We start from the raw sequence: 16102 nt of genomic DNA on the forward strand, positions 1-16102 counted from the left end.
GTTGCTGTTATTTCTTCCTTTTTTTTTTGATTAAGTAGAACCCATATTGTTCACATTAAACCTTTTTTTTAATATGAAAAAAATTACCAATGGGTTGTCTTCTGCATAGAATTTAGGATAAATACTATGTAGGTATGGGTAATAAATATAGCATGAGTGATAAATATAATTTCTTAAAATTAGAATTTGTAGAGAGTCAAATTATTCATACTTCTCTATTTAGCCAAAGAGGTGCTAAAAAGTTGGCATTTATATTAGTGTGAATTAGTGTTACTATTTATAACATTACTAACAGATATCTGAGAAGAATTACTAGTTTACATACCCATGGTTTAATATTTGGCAGGTTGCTTAAATTGTGGTTTTTGAAATTAGTATATGAATATTAAAAGCAGGTATTGATTTCATTGCTTTTTTCTGAAGCACACAAATTAATCATGTGTAAATTGAATGGGAGTGCATATAAACACAATGCACCAATATATATGAATTCAGAGTATTTTTTAATGTAAAGAATTTGGTTTTAAATGGTCTGGGTGATTGTAGTCATTTCCTCTATTTAGTAGCTTGTGTAAGGTTTATATAGTGATGTAATACGTAACTATTCACATATTGACACAGTGCTACACATTGACTGATTTGCACATTGACTAAAATATCTTCAGCTTTAGCCCTGGAACCTTATAAAAACTGAGGGAAAGTTCAACCTGGTTTAAAATGGCAATCAAAAGCACATATCTTCATTGGAGAAGGAGTGTGATAGACTTCTTGGTCTGCCTTCTCATTTGTGCAGAGGAAGATTCTAAGCTTCCAAAGATTTCAACTGCTCAGTCAACCCACCTAGGAGGTATTAGAACACTAATGAGAACTCACTCTTTTATACCAATGAAGAGAATTAATTTGGTCGATTAAAAATTTTTTTTTCAGAGGCCAAGGCAGGGGGAAATGAGATGTTGGTCAAAGGGTATAGACTTCCAGTTAGAAAATGAATAAGTTCTGGGATCTAATGCACAGCCTTGTGCTTATAGTTAGCAATAATATATTATATACTTGGAAATTGTTAAGAGAGTAGATCTTGAATGTTCTCACCTCAAAAAAGAAATGGTAATTATGTGACTGGATGGAGGTGTTAGCTAATGCTACAGTGGTAATCATTTGCAATATATAAGTGTATCAAATCGACACTTCTTACACCTTAAACTTACACAATGTTATATGTCAATTATATTTCAATAAAGCTGAAAAAATTTTTTTTGACTATCATAAAAGTTTATTTAACAAAAAAGTTCAAGATGAAAATGCACATGACCTGATTTTTATATTGTAGTAAAACAGGTACTATGGAGGGGCCATGTGGAAGCAGTTGATTTCTTCTGATGAACACACCCATTGTTTATACTCGCTCCAAGACTCCTAACATGATGATACTATTTCCTTGTATTACCACCATTCCAGTATTGTTCTGTTGCCCACTAGTTGCCATCTCCACACATTCATCTATCACAAGATTCATAAATGGATCGAACCCCCGCAATATTCCTTGGACATGTCTGCCACCATTTAATTTCAATGACAATTTCTTGTCCATAAGTTTTTTCAACTCGGGAGGGTGAGCTTTGCTCATGGTGTCTACTCGGCGAGCTCAAAGATGCCTCCAAATGGAATTCGTGGCGTCCCTCATGCTCCCCCCGTAGGCCCTGCTGAAAAAAATTTTTTTTTAATAAAAAAAATTGTTTTACTACAGTTTCACTGGACAGTGATCTCTTTAAGAGTTAAGGCTAACTAGGGTCCCATATTCTTCATCTTTGTATCTGAGTGCATAGTACAACTTCTGTACATGTTAGATCTTTTTTTTTTTTTTTTTGAGTATAGTTGACACACAATAATACATTAGTTTCAGGTGTACAACGTAATGATTCCACAAGTTTGTACCTTATGCCTTGCTCACCACAAGTGTAGCTACTCTCTGTCACCATACAATGCTTTCATAATGTCATTGACTATATTCACTATGCTGTGCCTTTCATTCCCATGACTTACTCACTCTATAACTGGAAGCCCGTATCTCCCACTCCCCTTGCCCCATTTTGCCGAACCCCATGTTAGATGTTTGATGACTGTATAATTGCCAAAAGTAAGTTTATTTTCCCATTTTCTGATAGCAGTTCTTAAAAAAGTAGTAAAACAAAAGAAGGTATTTTGAGAAAGTAGAAAGTTTAAAAAACAATAAAGTGTTGAGTTAAAGCAGACACCGTTTAGCTAGTTTTTAAAAACCATATAAATTTTATCTTCATATTTCCAGTCTGATATACTAATTCACAGAAGTAAATGGCCCAGTTAGAAGCAGCATGTGAAATTTGAATGCATATGTATAAAGGTGTGCGTGTATTGGTGGCGTGCAATCATGGATACCCAAAAGGCCGATAATAGGATGACCTCAGAGGAAGAATATGCATCTAAGTTGAACCATAGTATTACTTTACGTGCAGTACCATACAAGGGCCATGGAAAGAAATGTGTGTTTTCTAGAGGATATGTTGGTAGGCTGTCTCCCTAGAGGACACCTCTCACACGGGTGAATTTACCGTAATGGGTCATTTCTGCCAGGGACCTCACTTTATGTTTTCTGGGTTTTGTGTGTGTGTGCGTGTGTGTGTGCACACGCACGCACGGGTGAGTACAGGGGAGTGTTTAGCGTCTTGTATGGAACATTGTACCAATTTATTAATTTATACTGAGAACTGTCACTGTCATTGGCACTCTATGTGCAGCTAGAGATGGATACGTTAAATAACTTTATTGTCATCATTTCTCAATTTTACATATATCAAATTGTCATGTTGTACACCTTAAACTTACACAAGGTTCTATGTCAATTATATCAGTAAAGCTGGGAAAAATTTATGTGCAACTAGCGTAAGCATTTTTTGGTCCTAAGTGATGGAGAAATTTAATTAAATGTCTAGGCTTGGCCCTGCCTATTTTAATGATGGAAACAGAAACACCAAGGGGTGAAGTGGTTTAGACTCACGGTGCCCAGTGGTGGAGCTAGGAACAGAACTCTGACCTCTCAGCCCAGGGTGCAGAGTTCTATGCTCCAGGCTCTGAGGGGAACTGAGCCTCCAAAATGCCCAGAGACCTGAGCACCACCTTGAGTGTTGCTATTCCTTTTGACTACCTGCCTTCATATACTGAGCAGATTTATTATTTTTCATATGGTGGCAAAATTAAGGTGAAAGTCAATTTTAACATGAGTTTAGGACTGAATGCTAGAATACAAACTCCCCCAAAGGCAGGGACCAGGTCTGTTCCTTCTGCCCCCCCCTCCCCCCAAAGGCCAGCACCAGACCTGTCTCACCAACACTTACTACATCATGGTTGAAATAGAACTCTTCACAAGTCAGGCATGAATAAGGTAATCATTGAGGACCAGTCTTGGGCATAAGTCATTGAAGTATTTTGACTACCTGGAAGTTTGTTGTCATTCTCCTTTGGAACTATTTATGCTAAAAGCCATTTTGATCTTACTGACCTGCCTCTTGTTGAGTCAAAACACACTGACAGGGGCGCCTGGGTGGCTCAGTCATTAAGCATCTGCCTTCGGCTCAGGTCATGATCCTGTGGTCCTGGGTTCGAGCCCTCATCGGGCTCCCTGCTAAACGGGGACCCTGCTTCTCCCTCTCCCTCTGCCTGCTACTCCCCCTGCATGTGCTCTCTCTCTCTCTGTCAAATAAATAAATAAAATCTTAAAAAAAAAAACAAAACACCACACTGATAGGATAGCCAGCTTATGGGTTAGTGGCACTGACTTCTGTTGTCAGAAAATGAAAAAACTTGAGTGCTTCCACTTAGGCACTGGCTGCTATAAACTTGCAGTTAAATTCAGTGCCTGAGCTTTGAAGTCAATTCATTTAAAAAAAATAGTCAATTTTCCATTAATGAGATCATAATGACATCAACAACCGCCATCATTTATTAAATGCTTAGTATATCTTGGACATTGTATGTTACCTCATTTAATCCTCACCAGCGCAGGGAGGGGAGATTGCAGTGCTTTCCCCACTTCACAGGCTAGGGAAATGCGGCTTAAGAGACTGACTCAAGATCACACAGCTATTGAGTGGGAGCACTGAGATTTGAACCCAGGGCTTCCTTTGAAAGTTTTTTTTTTTTTTATTCTTTTATCCTTAGGCAGAATTCTGGGGCGTTAATTTTTTAACAACAGTTTTGTCGAGATGTAATTCACATACTGTATAATTCTTCCATTTGAAGTGTGTAATTCAGTGGATTTTAGTGTATTCACAGAGTTGTGTAACCATCATCACAATCATGGTTAGAACAATCTCATCACTCCAAAAAGAAACTTTTTACTTATTAGCAGTTATTTCCCATTTCCCTCCAACTCTCCTCCCACTCCAGCCTTAGGCAACCGTTAATTTACTTTCTGTATTTATAGATTTGCCTATAATGGACATTTCATATAAATAGGTTTACATAACATGTGTGAGTAGCTTTGTGACTAGCTTCTCTCACTTAGTATAATAGTTGCAAGAGTCATTCATGTTGTGGCAGGCAGTAGTATTCCAATCCTTTTTGAATAATATACCATTGTATGGATGTACCACCTTTTTTTTTTTTTTTTTTTTTACCCATTCATTAGTTGATGGACATTTTTGTTATTTTCATTTTTTGGCTAGTGTGAATAATGCTGCTGTGAACACTTGTGTGCAAGTATTGTGTGGACACATGTTTTGATTTCTCTTGGGTATAGACCTAAGAGTGCAATTGCTGTGGCATTGGTTTGGGTCATGTTTTAATCTCTAAGGTTTAATAGAACGTTGTGGAAGTTGCCAGTGTGCCCCCAATACTTTGAGGTAGCAAAATACAGAAGAGCTATCCAAAGGTTTATGCTTTTTAAAAAAAAAATTTGATAATCATGTTTGTCCTCTGTCCCACATAGGAACACTCAATGGAATTACAGAATCTTAGAGGTAGAAGGCAAGTGAGGGGTGACCTAGTATAACTGCTTTATTTTAAAGATGGGGAAACTAAATAAAACTCAGAGACACACGTCTCGGATTGCGTAGCCAGGTAGTGGCTGGATAGGGACCAAACACATGGTCTCTTTTTCTCCAAGGGGGTGACTTCCTCTGGTTAATCTCTCAAAGAGGGAGCGGTTCTTAGAAATGGGGCTAAAGTAAAGATGCTTTGTATATTGTTTGCCGCTGGCTGAAATCTATCTGGAGTGACATTCTAGAACTAGGTCATGGTAATTCTTCGGGATATGCTATGTGGCCTGAGAGAAAGCTTGTCTTGAAAAGCATTTTGACTATCGGAAGGGGGTACCTGAGGCCCCAGTGGAGGTATTGGTCTTGGAGATCGTCATGAAAGAGTGTCAGCAAGTGTAAAAGAAATGTAATTGTTGAAGTGCAACGAGCAGTCTGATTTCAGTAAAGTAGAACGTGAATGTCTCAGAGCCTGATGATCCAGGACATTTGCAAATGTCAAGATTCACAAATGGAAATGGAAATTAAAAAAGCAAGGTGTGAGCTGAAAAGCAGAAAGTTAAATGATATTTAAATGTTATAATACCTTTCACATTACCGGCATCAATTCAATAAGTACCAAAGAAATAAGCAAGTATAAAATTTCTCATTGAAGAGAGTGAGGGAAGATGCAGTTGATGGGAATGCAGAAAGGTGGGTAAATCATAATGCAAGGGTTATTTGGTGAAACAGACCTTTTTCTAACAGATAGATATAAGAGTATTCAGAAGGTCTTACCAAATGCTCTTCATGCCATCTCATTTTGAAATAAGGTGTGATACTGACTTATTGAATCACTTACTGAATTTTTTTATACATGGAAAGAATGTCTTGATTTTCCAATTTCTTCAGGAATATTTCTTGAGATGTGAAGAGTAGCTTTATTGTTAAACATTTCATGAGATGTTTAAGAGGCTTGGTAATTGAATGAAAGTTGCAAACTCTGAGAAATGTATTAGTTCCTCAGTACATTTTGTAGTGTACTACAGTGTAGAGTCAGGGTCATTTAAAAATTCAAGCCAATAAATAGTCATTACATGTTCTAAATTAAAGTATAGTGATTTTTAGAATTCAATAGCCACTTATGAGCTATGTACTCTATGTGAGACATTGTGTTTGCCACGAGGAATGCAAAGAATAACTAGGTATCATTTCTACTCTAAAGGAATTTACAATTTAGTGGCTGAAGTAGTATTTTATAAGAACTTTAATAAATGTTAATAGGCACCCTCCCCCCGTTGCAAAGGGAGAGGGAGGGCGTGGAGAAATATATGGAAAGAATAGTAGAAATGCAAAAGGCAGGCTTAGGAAATACAATTTTCCTAATCATCTTGTAAATAAGGATTTACAAACTCTGTCTCCAATTAGCATTAAAGATGCTCCATGCAGGCTAAGCCCTATTGAACTCAGGATATAGATTTTATTGTGACCAGATGTATGCAACCAGAGGACATGATGTATGTGGAAAATGCAGAATGATTACTTGTAGGGGTGACTAATGACAAATTGGATCTTGGCTTTCAATAACAGAGTCAATGGGTATAGCTGATGGAACCTTTGTAAGTTATGCAGTCCATATTCAATTTTTCTGGTTTCTTAATTTTATAGCTGTTTTCCCAACCCCGGGATCCAACCTCTTTCTTTTCTTTTCTTTCTTTCTTTCTTTCTTTCTTTCTTTCTCTCTCTCTTTTTTTCTTTCTTTCTCTCTCTCTCTTTTTTTTTTTTCTTTTTTTAGGAGGGTTTTTCTTTTTTTTTTTTTTTTTTTTTTCCCTTCCTGACATTAACTTTTTTGGAGTCCTGGCCAGTTGCCCTGTGTAATATCCCACATTCTGGACATGTGATGATTTTCTCTTTATTACATTCAGGTTAAATATTTTTAGCAAGAATACTTCATGACTGATGTTGAGTAGTTGTTATCCCATGAGACTGAAGGGTGTAATGTTATGTTGGGCTACTCCCCCATGATGCATGCCAATTTGCTGCCATATGTGCACAATCCAAGAAATAACTTGGACCCCTTTCCAAAAGGAATAGCCTGAGGCATTTGATGGAATTACCTTAGGCCATGAGATGCCAGTTGGTTGGGATGGGAGAGGAGTGTTGGTCATTAATCTGTTCTTACCGACTGCATGGTATCAGCTCTAGTGATGTCACCTAGTTGCAGTCATGGTTGCTGTGGTCCCAGGGTTTCTGCCCACATGTTCCGAGTCCCTACCATGGCACTAATTTTCTTTGCATTTTTCCTAGTTGCGAGATTTGTTTTTGTTCTTTTAGTTTCATCTATAAGAATCTTTTCACATTGGAAGAAGTAGAGATTCTAAACAGGGAAATGTGTAGGCTGTATTGCCTTATTCAACAAGTATTTATTGGGAGCTTCTTATTGTCAGGGACTATTCAAAGTACTGGTGGTGTAGTTGTGAACTAGTCAAAGCCCTGCCCTCATGGGGCTTACATTCTAGTGGGGAGACCCGTCATAAACAGAGAGAGATAAAAAGTTTGTAAAATGTCAGGTAGTGATAAGTACCATGATGGAACAGTGGGAAGTGTGACTGGGTGTGTGTGGGGGGAGGGGAGGGGAATGGGAATGAGGTAAGATGGGCTGAAAGCCTCTCTGAGGTAATTGTGCAAAGGTGTGAATGAGGTAAGGGAGCAGGCTGCAGATGGGAGTAGCCCCTGAATGGCCCAGGTGTTCAGATAGAACACACTCTATGTCTGAGGGGGAGCCAGGTAGCTGGTTGGGCAGCTGGAAGGCTGTGAGTGAGGGGGCCTGGTAGAACACGAGACCTAGGAAGAGTATCCAGTTGTGGTCCACCCTGAGGATCGTAACGGGAAATCCCTGGAGGTTGGAGCTGTATACTCCTGTGTTACTGCTAGGAGAACAAGAACGAAAGACCCTGAAAATGGCTAGCATTAAAAAAGACTCTCCACTGAGGTCTCCCACTGAGTCTCATGTTGTATAGAACTGCATTAAATACCATTTGACATTTTTGCTTTGCATTCATAATCTCCAAGGTGATAACACAAGTACTTTAACCAAACTACAAATTAGCAGTGGGTTTCATTCTTTCCAGCTGGCCTATCTCTTTGCAAAGATGTGCAAACAGTTTTAAATCCTGTAGTGCTGTAAAAGGAGCACTGAATTAGGAGCTGGAAGATTTGAACCAACAAACTGGCACTTGGGAAAGCTCTTGAACATTCCTGAGCATTCCCATTTATCACACTGAGAGAAGCTCTCTGGTTGTCTGATGGGGCTGCTGGAAGGATGGAATGGGGTGATAGATATGAGTGTACTTTATCAACTGTGATGCACTCTGCAAGTCTAAGGGATTGTTATCATTTAGACCTTTATTATAGTTTCGTTAAACAGAGGCAGTCTGTTATCTACCTCTCATTTCAAAGGAGAATGAAAAATAGTTTACTTCAAGGTAAAATGCTTCTCAAGGAGTAGAATCTGATCCATGCACTTTAAAGGACCTAATGAATTATTCAGCTGTTCTTCAAACCAGCATATCTGAACTAAGGAAATGATCACTTTTCACTCCCATTTCAGCCTCCTGGAAATCACCATGCTCTGTGTGAGATCCTATCTGGAGAATCTTCTTGAGTTTCAATGCGAGATTAATAAGTTAGGAACAGCTTTGTGCTTCTTGGAGAAATGGAAAGGTGAGAAGGATTGGTGCATCTAAATTAGGCAATGGGCAAAGATTCATTGAGTGTCTTACACAGATAAATGGAAAGATAAAAGGATGGATAGGTAGGTAGATAAATAGATTAGCTAGTTGGTGCTGTGGGGGATAGAAAAGTATATGAAAAATGGATATTGGTAATAATTATAGCTGACATTATTAAGCACTTATATGTGCCTGGCATGAGCCATCCCTCAAATCAGAGGTGGGAACTAATATTATTATCCTATTTTATGGGAGAGGAAAATATTATTTAGAGAGGTTCAATAGCTTGCTCAAGGTCATACAGCTAGAAAATTGCAGAGCTGGGGTTTGACTTTAGATTTGCCTGCCTACAAACCTATACCCTAAATAATATATGTTCTCTCAAGTTGCATATGGTATCATTGGAGAGAGAAGAACTGTCTCTGAGGGAAGTTACATCACAGTACTGAACTATACTGTGCAATGGAGAGAAGAAAGGCTCATACATGGTAGGGATTTAGAGGAAGAAGAGAATGATTTACTGGGGGCTGAACTGCTTACGGGATGCGTGTCTTAGTCTGTTTAGGCTGCTATAACAAAGTATTACAGGCTGGGCAGCTTATAAACAAAAGAAATTTATTACACTGAGGTCAGGATGCCAGCATGGTTGGGTAAGGGCCCTTTTCTGGGTCACAGACTTATAGCATCTTCACATGGTGAAAGGGACAAGGAGGCTCTCTGGATCCCTTTAAAAAATAAGGGCACTAATCCAGTTAATGAGGCTCACTCCCATGACCTAATCACTTCCCAAAGGCCCACTTCCTAATACCGTCACCTTGGGGGTTAGAATGTCAACATACGGGTTTTAGAGGAGGCTCAAACATTCAGACCATATCAGGAGTTTTGTTGGAAAAGGAGGCACTTTAGTGGGGCGTGGAAAGGTTGAAGGGATTTGAACAGGAAAAGATGAGCAGGAGCTGATGCTCAGGGAACCGGCCAGGTATCTATGTCCAGGGACAAGTGGGCTGAGGGGCCTTGTCCTTCCTTGAAGGGGAGTTTCAGATGAGGCATGAGGGGAGATAGGATTAGAATGGAAGCCTGAATCTCTGCTGTGGGGTAGAGGAGGCCAGACCTCAGAGACTGGATTTTATTCTATTAGCATTAAAGATCCTTCAATGGCTCTGAAGCCAGTGAGATTTAATGAGAGCTGTGTCTGAAGAGAATTTAATTTAGAATCAGATGTAAGGACCTGTTAGAGTTAGAAAAGATTGGATAGGAGTGAAAACATATTTTTGTATGTTATATATTATATATTTATGTATCTCTAGGTAAAAGGAAAAGGAAAATCTGTATTAATTCCCTGAGTTGTGGACACAGGCTATACATACTGTCTCAAGATTGTGTCCAGTCCACGTGTGAGGAGAGGGTCAAGGCTATAGAAGGGAGCCCTTTTCAAGGTATGGTTTTCCTCAGGAGCTCAGCATGGGATGTTCATGTTCTTAATGCTTCCAGGTTTCCTTCTCGTTTTTGTGGTTTATTTTTGTTTAACTGGACCATCTTCCCTCTGGCCTGCATAATAAAAATAGCTATCATTTATTGAAAACCATCTATGTTCTGGGAATTCCCAGCAATTGAAAGAACTAAGTGGTATCTCCTTTTGTTGGTGGGGAAACTGAGGCTCAGAGAGGTTAACAATTAAAGTCACATGACTAGTACAGTAATGGTGGAGTTGGGATTAGAAACTAGCCTTGTCTAGTCAGAAAACCCCTTTTCTTCTTCTATACTAGTGGTAGTTAAGAGTATAAACTTAATTGCTGGCCAGCTCTGCTCCCTGGCTTGCTAAGTGCTCTTGGGCAGGTTATTAAATGTATGGTTCGTGTTCCATTTTTCTCATGTGTAAAATGGGATTAGTCATAGTATCTACCTGGCATTATTATAAGGGCTCAATGAATGGCTCTTTCATGATTTATTTTCTTCTTCTTATTTTCTATCACCAAATCCTTCTGTCGGCTGTTAACTTTTCTGGTGCTCAGAAAAAGGCTTAAGTTCTCGCACACACAAAAAGGGCAACATCTTTGAAAATTCATTCTGGTTTGTGTGTGTTGATCAGATATCTCTAATTAGTTATCTCTTTTTCCCTGGGATTTTTTTAACCCGGTTTCCATGTTGATACTACGCACCCTCTCCTCCGTGCCCATCCCAGTCATCGTAAGCTGTTGTTTCGTGCTGTACCCTGGCCACCTGACGCTGGTGAATCAAGAAGAACTTGATGTTGCCTCACTGTCCCCCTCGCCTTGTCCTCACCAAGGAAGAGCTGCTTTTCCCCACACTGAAGAGTTATTGGAGCTGCCCTACCTTATTTTGACTGTGTGGGGCAAGGATGAACTCAAGTAATTGATGGTTTGAGATTTCTGAAGAAGTCATTCAGCAAATTTGAAATAGGCGGCTATGAAACCAGAGAAGCAGGGCAAAAAAGCCACCTACTTGGTTGCAGTTATCAGGAAGGGGGAAGACAAAGGATTCAAAGAGAACCAACTCCCACAGGGCTTAATAGTCATCTAAAACAGAAAACTCCTTGCCTTGTCCTTTGTGTGTTCTTCTAGGGCCTAGAATGCCAGAGATAGTCATTAACGAGTCACTGGTGGAGATAAGCTTTGGTGTAATTGCCCAGTTGGCCTTTCCAGGAGTTCCTTCTTTCTTGCCTGGCTTTAATGAACAGTTTTATATACAGATATAGTCTCCAGTATTAGTAGGATTGATTTCTGGATCTAATTTAAAATCACCTGAAGTTTGACGGCTTATCTAAATGAATATTCACAATAGGAATTCACGCTCAGGATTACATTGCTAATGTCCTGAAAATCTGTGTGTTCAGTAACTAATTATCCATTCATTTGCACTTGGAGGACCAGTACAAGAAGATGAGCAGTGAACTCCTATAATGATCAAAATTTGAAGCTAAACCTATTGCACCTCCATGAAATTACTAATGGTATTTGTTTTTTTTAAACCCAGAAGACTTTAATTTATTTTATTATTTTTATTTATTATTTTATTTTTTAAAAAGATTTTATTTATTTATTTATTTATTTGAGAGAGAGAGAGAGAGAGAGAGAGAGTGAGAAACCAGCATGAGAGAGGAGAGGGTCAGCGGGAGAAGCAGGCTCCCCGCTAGCCGGGAACCCGATGCGGGACTCGATCCCAGGACTCCAGGATCATGACCTGAGCCAACGGCAGTCAACCAACTGAGCTACCTAGGCGCCCCAAACCCAGAAGACTTTAAAACACATGCGGTAAATATGTAAATTTGGTGATTATTAGTGATCAAAGAAAACTCTTTGACTCTTTCTTTCTAATCACTTCCCCAACCTTGGTGACCCGCAGTGCAATGAAAGCGCTGTAAATAGCTAACTAGCACAGTCGACCAGTGCCTCTGTTGCCCAGCATTTAGATTATGATGTCCCGTGGGAGTGGGTATCTACATGTGCACAAATCTGATCCACTGGGGCTCAGTCTGCCATCAGCCCTACGTTTGTAACAGAGACCATGCAAGGCTATCTGAGCGTAGGGTGGTAATGCCCATCTTCACACTCAGATCTTCTCTTGAGAGCTGGGGTCTGTTCCTCCTTCTCTTTCAATTTGAATGGGTCTGATGACTGCTTTGTTGTATAAAGTATGGCAGAAGTGACTCTGTGCCAGTTTTCTGGGCAGAGGTTTTAAGAGCCTGCAGCCTTCATTTCCTGTGTATCAGAACACTTGCCCTGGGAGGAGCCAATTGCCATGTAGGAAGTCTGGCTACTCTGAGATGGCCATGCTGGGAGGAAGCTCAAGACACTTGGTTGGAGAGGTTGTGTGCAGAGAGGGATGCCAACCAATGATCTCAGCAAGGTGCCAGACATGTGAGGAAAAGTCTTCAGGTGATTCCAGCTTCAGATGGGAGGCAAGCCCCTAGAACCATGAATGATAGTAAAAAGGTGTTATTTTAGGCCACTGAGTTTTGAAGTGGTTGGTTATCCAGCATCAGATAACCGGAGTAAGGAGATGTTTTATTCTTCACTGTCAGAGGAGATGCTTTGACAGTCCAGAATTGTATATTTCTATAGCCAGATGCTGGGAACCTCTTTAGATTGATGTTATTGGGGTTCTTTTAAGATTCTTCGCGGACCAAAGGACCCTGTATAAATTGCTGCTCTCATCAGGCTTCTGATTTCTATTTAACTTTGCCTTATTTGTTTGTTACAAAATTGTGAATATAAATTTCCATTCTTCTGGCATGATATCCATGCAAAGCTAGTGTTGCACTGGCCAGAAGAAACACTGGGGCAGGTGGGAAGAACCGAGAGATTGGCAGAAAGGAGAGAGGAAAAATGATTATCCATTAGGGGAAAAAATGGTGCTTGTACTAAGAATGGAGAGAGAGAGAAAGCTCCAGAATTTTTGGTCTTGATTATGATTATTTAACATTTGGCATCCTGAATGAGAATACAATTCAGAGTGACTAGGTGCACTGGGGTTTCTCTGAAAGCCATGAGGCATGTGTGGTGTGTAGGAGATGGTAGGATGAGGTTCGATCCCAGGCTATGCCTGTCCATCAAGGTTATCTTCTCAACAGTACAGGTAATGGGGGTTAAGGTCTGTGTATTTTAAATAGCTCAGAGTTGAAGGCCATGCACATCTATAGGCTACAGATGGCCCTCCTCTTTACTCAGTGGAAATGCCTATCAGTAGAAGGGTGTTAGTGCCTTTCAGATTGAGTTTTTAACTTTTTCTTTTCATTAATGGGTGATGGTAGATTGAAGTTGTGTTGTTTCTCCAGATGGAGAAAGTACTGGGCCCTTTGCTAGGCACTGAGGACTCTAAGGCACGTTTCACCCCAGGCGAACTCACATTTCTTTTTCTTTTTTTTTCGTTTTTTTAAAGATTTTATTTATTTGATAGAGAGAGACACAGCGAGAGAGGGAACACAAGCAGGGGGTGTGGGAGAGGGAGAGAAGCAGGCTTCCGCGGAGCAGGGAGCCCAATGCGGGTCTCAATCCCAGGACCCTGGGACCATGACCTGAGCGGAAGGCAGACGCTTAATGACTGAGCCACCCAGGTGCCCCACATTTCTTTTTCTCTTGATGCTTGTTTTTTTTTTTTTTTTTTTTTTAATCTTGTGTGTTTTCTAAATATCCCTTTTGGATTGTGGGTGCAAGGAGAAGTAAAAATCAAGGTGCTTACTGTTAATATTTGTCTTTAGCATTTCAAATTCTGGTTTTCTCAAATTTTACCCCAGAGTATGGGCACAGAAATAAAAGCATGAATTAAATGCACAAAATGAAAATGAAAATAACTATAAAGCACGGTTTAATCCCTCTCAGGGGATACTAATATAAAAGTATATCAACATTTAGTGGTAAGCAGGTGGGGGAGAAACCGCCTGAGAGATGCTTCTTCCTCTCTTCTTCCATGAAATACAGTTTTGAGGGAGGAGTGCTGGTTGCTACTAATGATATTTCCTAACATCGGTACATAGATTTAATGCTTTCCCATATATTAGCCTTCATCAGTTCGCAGCTGAGGAAAGTGAAATTTACAGATGGTTAGCATGCTGTTCTGCTGGCGTGGGGTTCGGCCAGCAGGGAGGTAAGGGGAAGTGGAAGATGCATGGTGTGTGTTGTACGAGCCAAAACCATTAACATTTCACGTCACCACCACGACCCACTGAGGTCGGTACTGGTCTCATTCTCATCTGACCATCAAAGGACCTGAGGCTCAGGGAGATTAAGTCACACAACCGAGGCAGCTAATGAGTGCCAGTACCTGGGTTTGATCCATATCTGCCTGCTTTCTGGTGTCTTCCTAGCCCAAAGAGAAGAGAATGCCCATCTTCTGATGCCAAGTAAGGTCCTTAGTGGCAGAATGAATTTGATGGCCACTACCCAATCCTCCTTATTGTTGCGGCCTTCCTTGATGAGTCTTGGTCCCCGCCCTTGCCAAAGCTTCCCTTCCTGGCTAAATGAGTCACTGTGGTCTTTTCCCTTCATCAAAGCTAAAGCTTTCCTCATTAAATAAGATGAGAAAGTTAAGGCTTCCATAAATAAATGATCCACTTTTGCAAAAACTTTCCAAATTGAATGGGAAAAAAAATTCCTCATGTAGTATTTTAGCTCTTTATGTAGACTTTTTCCTCCCTTCTATTTAATGAAGAAATAGAATTTATACCAGGTACAGAACATAAACATAATGTGAGGGATATTATGTTTACTTTGCTCCTTTTTTTAGAAGAAGCTGCCACCGAGATGATTTTTATGGAAATTATATCTTGTTATGATTCCCATCATACTGTTATGATTTTCTCTTTTATCTTTAGCCTTTTATGGGCTTTGTTATATCGGAATGTGTGCTTCAGAGTAGGTGTGTCACTCACTGCGGGTTATGAAAGCTGACTCAGAATCGTAATTACTGAAGGCACTGGAGACAAGAAGCAGCCATGAGGCACCTGGACTCCTTCCTTTCTGGACTGTTGCTGATGCAGCGGATGCTCGGATGAGCCTGATGAGGTAGATGGGCACAGCTCACAGCTCTTTGATTCTCGTGTGTTCCATAGTGGGATGTCCTGGTGTTTCCCTGTGCACACTTGGGGAAACCTAGCCTTTAGCCAGAGCCTCAGAACACTTGTTAGATTCAAGTTAAAAACATTAAACTCTTGGGGTGCCTGGGTGGCTCAGATGGTTAAGCATCTGCCTTCAGCTCAGGTCATGCTATCTCAGGTGTTCAGTATTGACCCAGCGAACTGAAGAATATCACACTTCTGGGTGCCTCTGTTTGCCATCTGTAAAATGGAAACATGGTCTCTTACTCCGGATGGTTAATCTAGGGGACCTTTTCTAGAGAGCCTTTGGACCATGCTTGCTCTTGGTATGTGGAGTGTCTGCTGCACACTGCAGAACTCCGGGTTCTTCTCCGTCCTCGACTCTGTGTTGATCTGGCTCCAGAGCCCGGCCAGGCAGCTCCTAGAATGCACACTGGTGTCAGATTTCTGTCATCTAGGGAGACAGAGTAAGGTTCTGCGATTCATGAATGTCTGGTGGCAGCAGGGACCACCAGTGAATCAATAGCAAGTAGACGCTGTGTTTTTTCTTCTAGCTCTTCTTTAGTCATGGGTCATTGACTACCTAATTATTAACTCGATTGAGTGTTTGTAATCCTGGTACTGTAGACCCAAATATACTCGTCAACCTATACCGTGGCATCAAGCATAAATTATCACAGAGTTTAGGCCACACAGAGTTTACTAACTCTGTGTTTTCTCCAGCCCTTTCCTTCTTACCTCTGTAGAGCTCTAGTTCCTCTGAGAAGTCAGACAAGCGATTTCTTTAGCTAGAGCTCAAGCTTTTCCTTAATTTCTCACTTGCCCTCGACCTG

General features: G+C 40.3%; 2 protein-coding genes across 2 annotated transcripts in view; one reads left to right on the plus strand and one right to left on the minus strand.

Moving 5' to 3' along the window:
• Positions 1-16102, plus strand: part of TNIK (TRAF2 and NCK interacting kinase) — a 381266-nt gene that overhangs the window by 30297 nt on the left and 334867 nt on the right. The gene's annotated exons all lie outside the window — the stretch shown is intronic.
• LOC110591756 (small nuclear ribonucleoprotein G-like) lies at positions 1394-1624 on the minus strand. The gene has a single exon (XM_044914828.1). The coding sequence runs from the start codon at positions 1622-1624 to the stop codon at positions 1394-1396; it is 231 nt and encodes a 76-aa protein (XP_044770763.1).

Source organism: Neomonachus schauinslandi, chromosome 1, assembly GCF_002201575.2.
Source record: "Neomonachus schauinslandi chromosome 1, ASM220157v2, whole genome shotgun sequence".
Lineage (NCBI taxonomy): Eukaryota > Metazoa > Chordata > Mammalia > Carnivora > Phocidae > Neomonachus > Neomonachus schauinslandi.

Bases quoted from the DNA above. Each gene is read 5' to 3' on its own strand.
- LOC110591756 (XM_044914828.1), bottom strand. From the start codon at position 1,624: ATGAGCAAAGCTCACCCTCCCGAGTTGAAAAAACTTATGGACAAGAAA.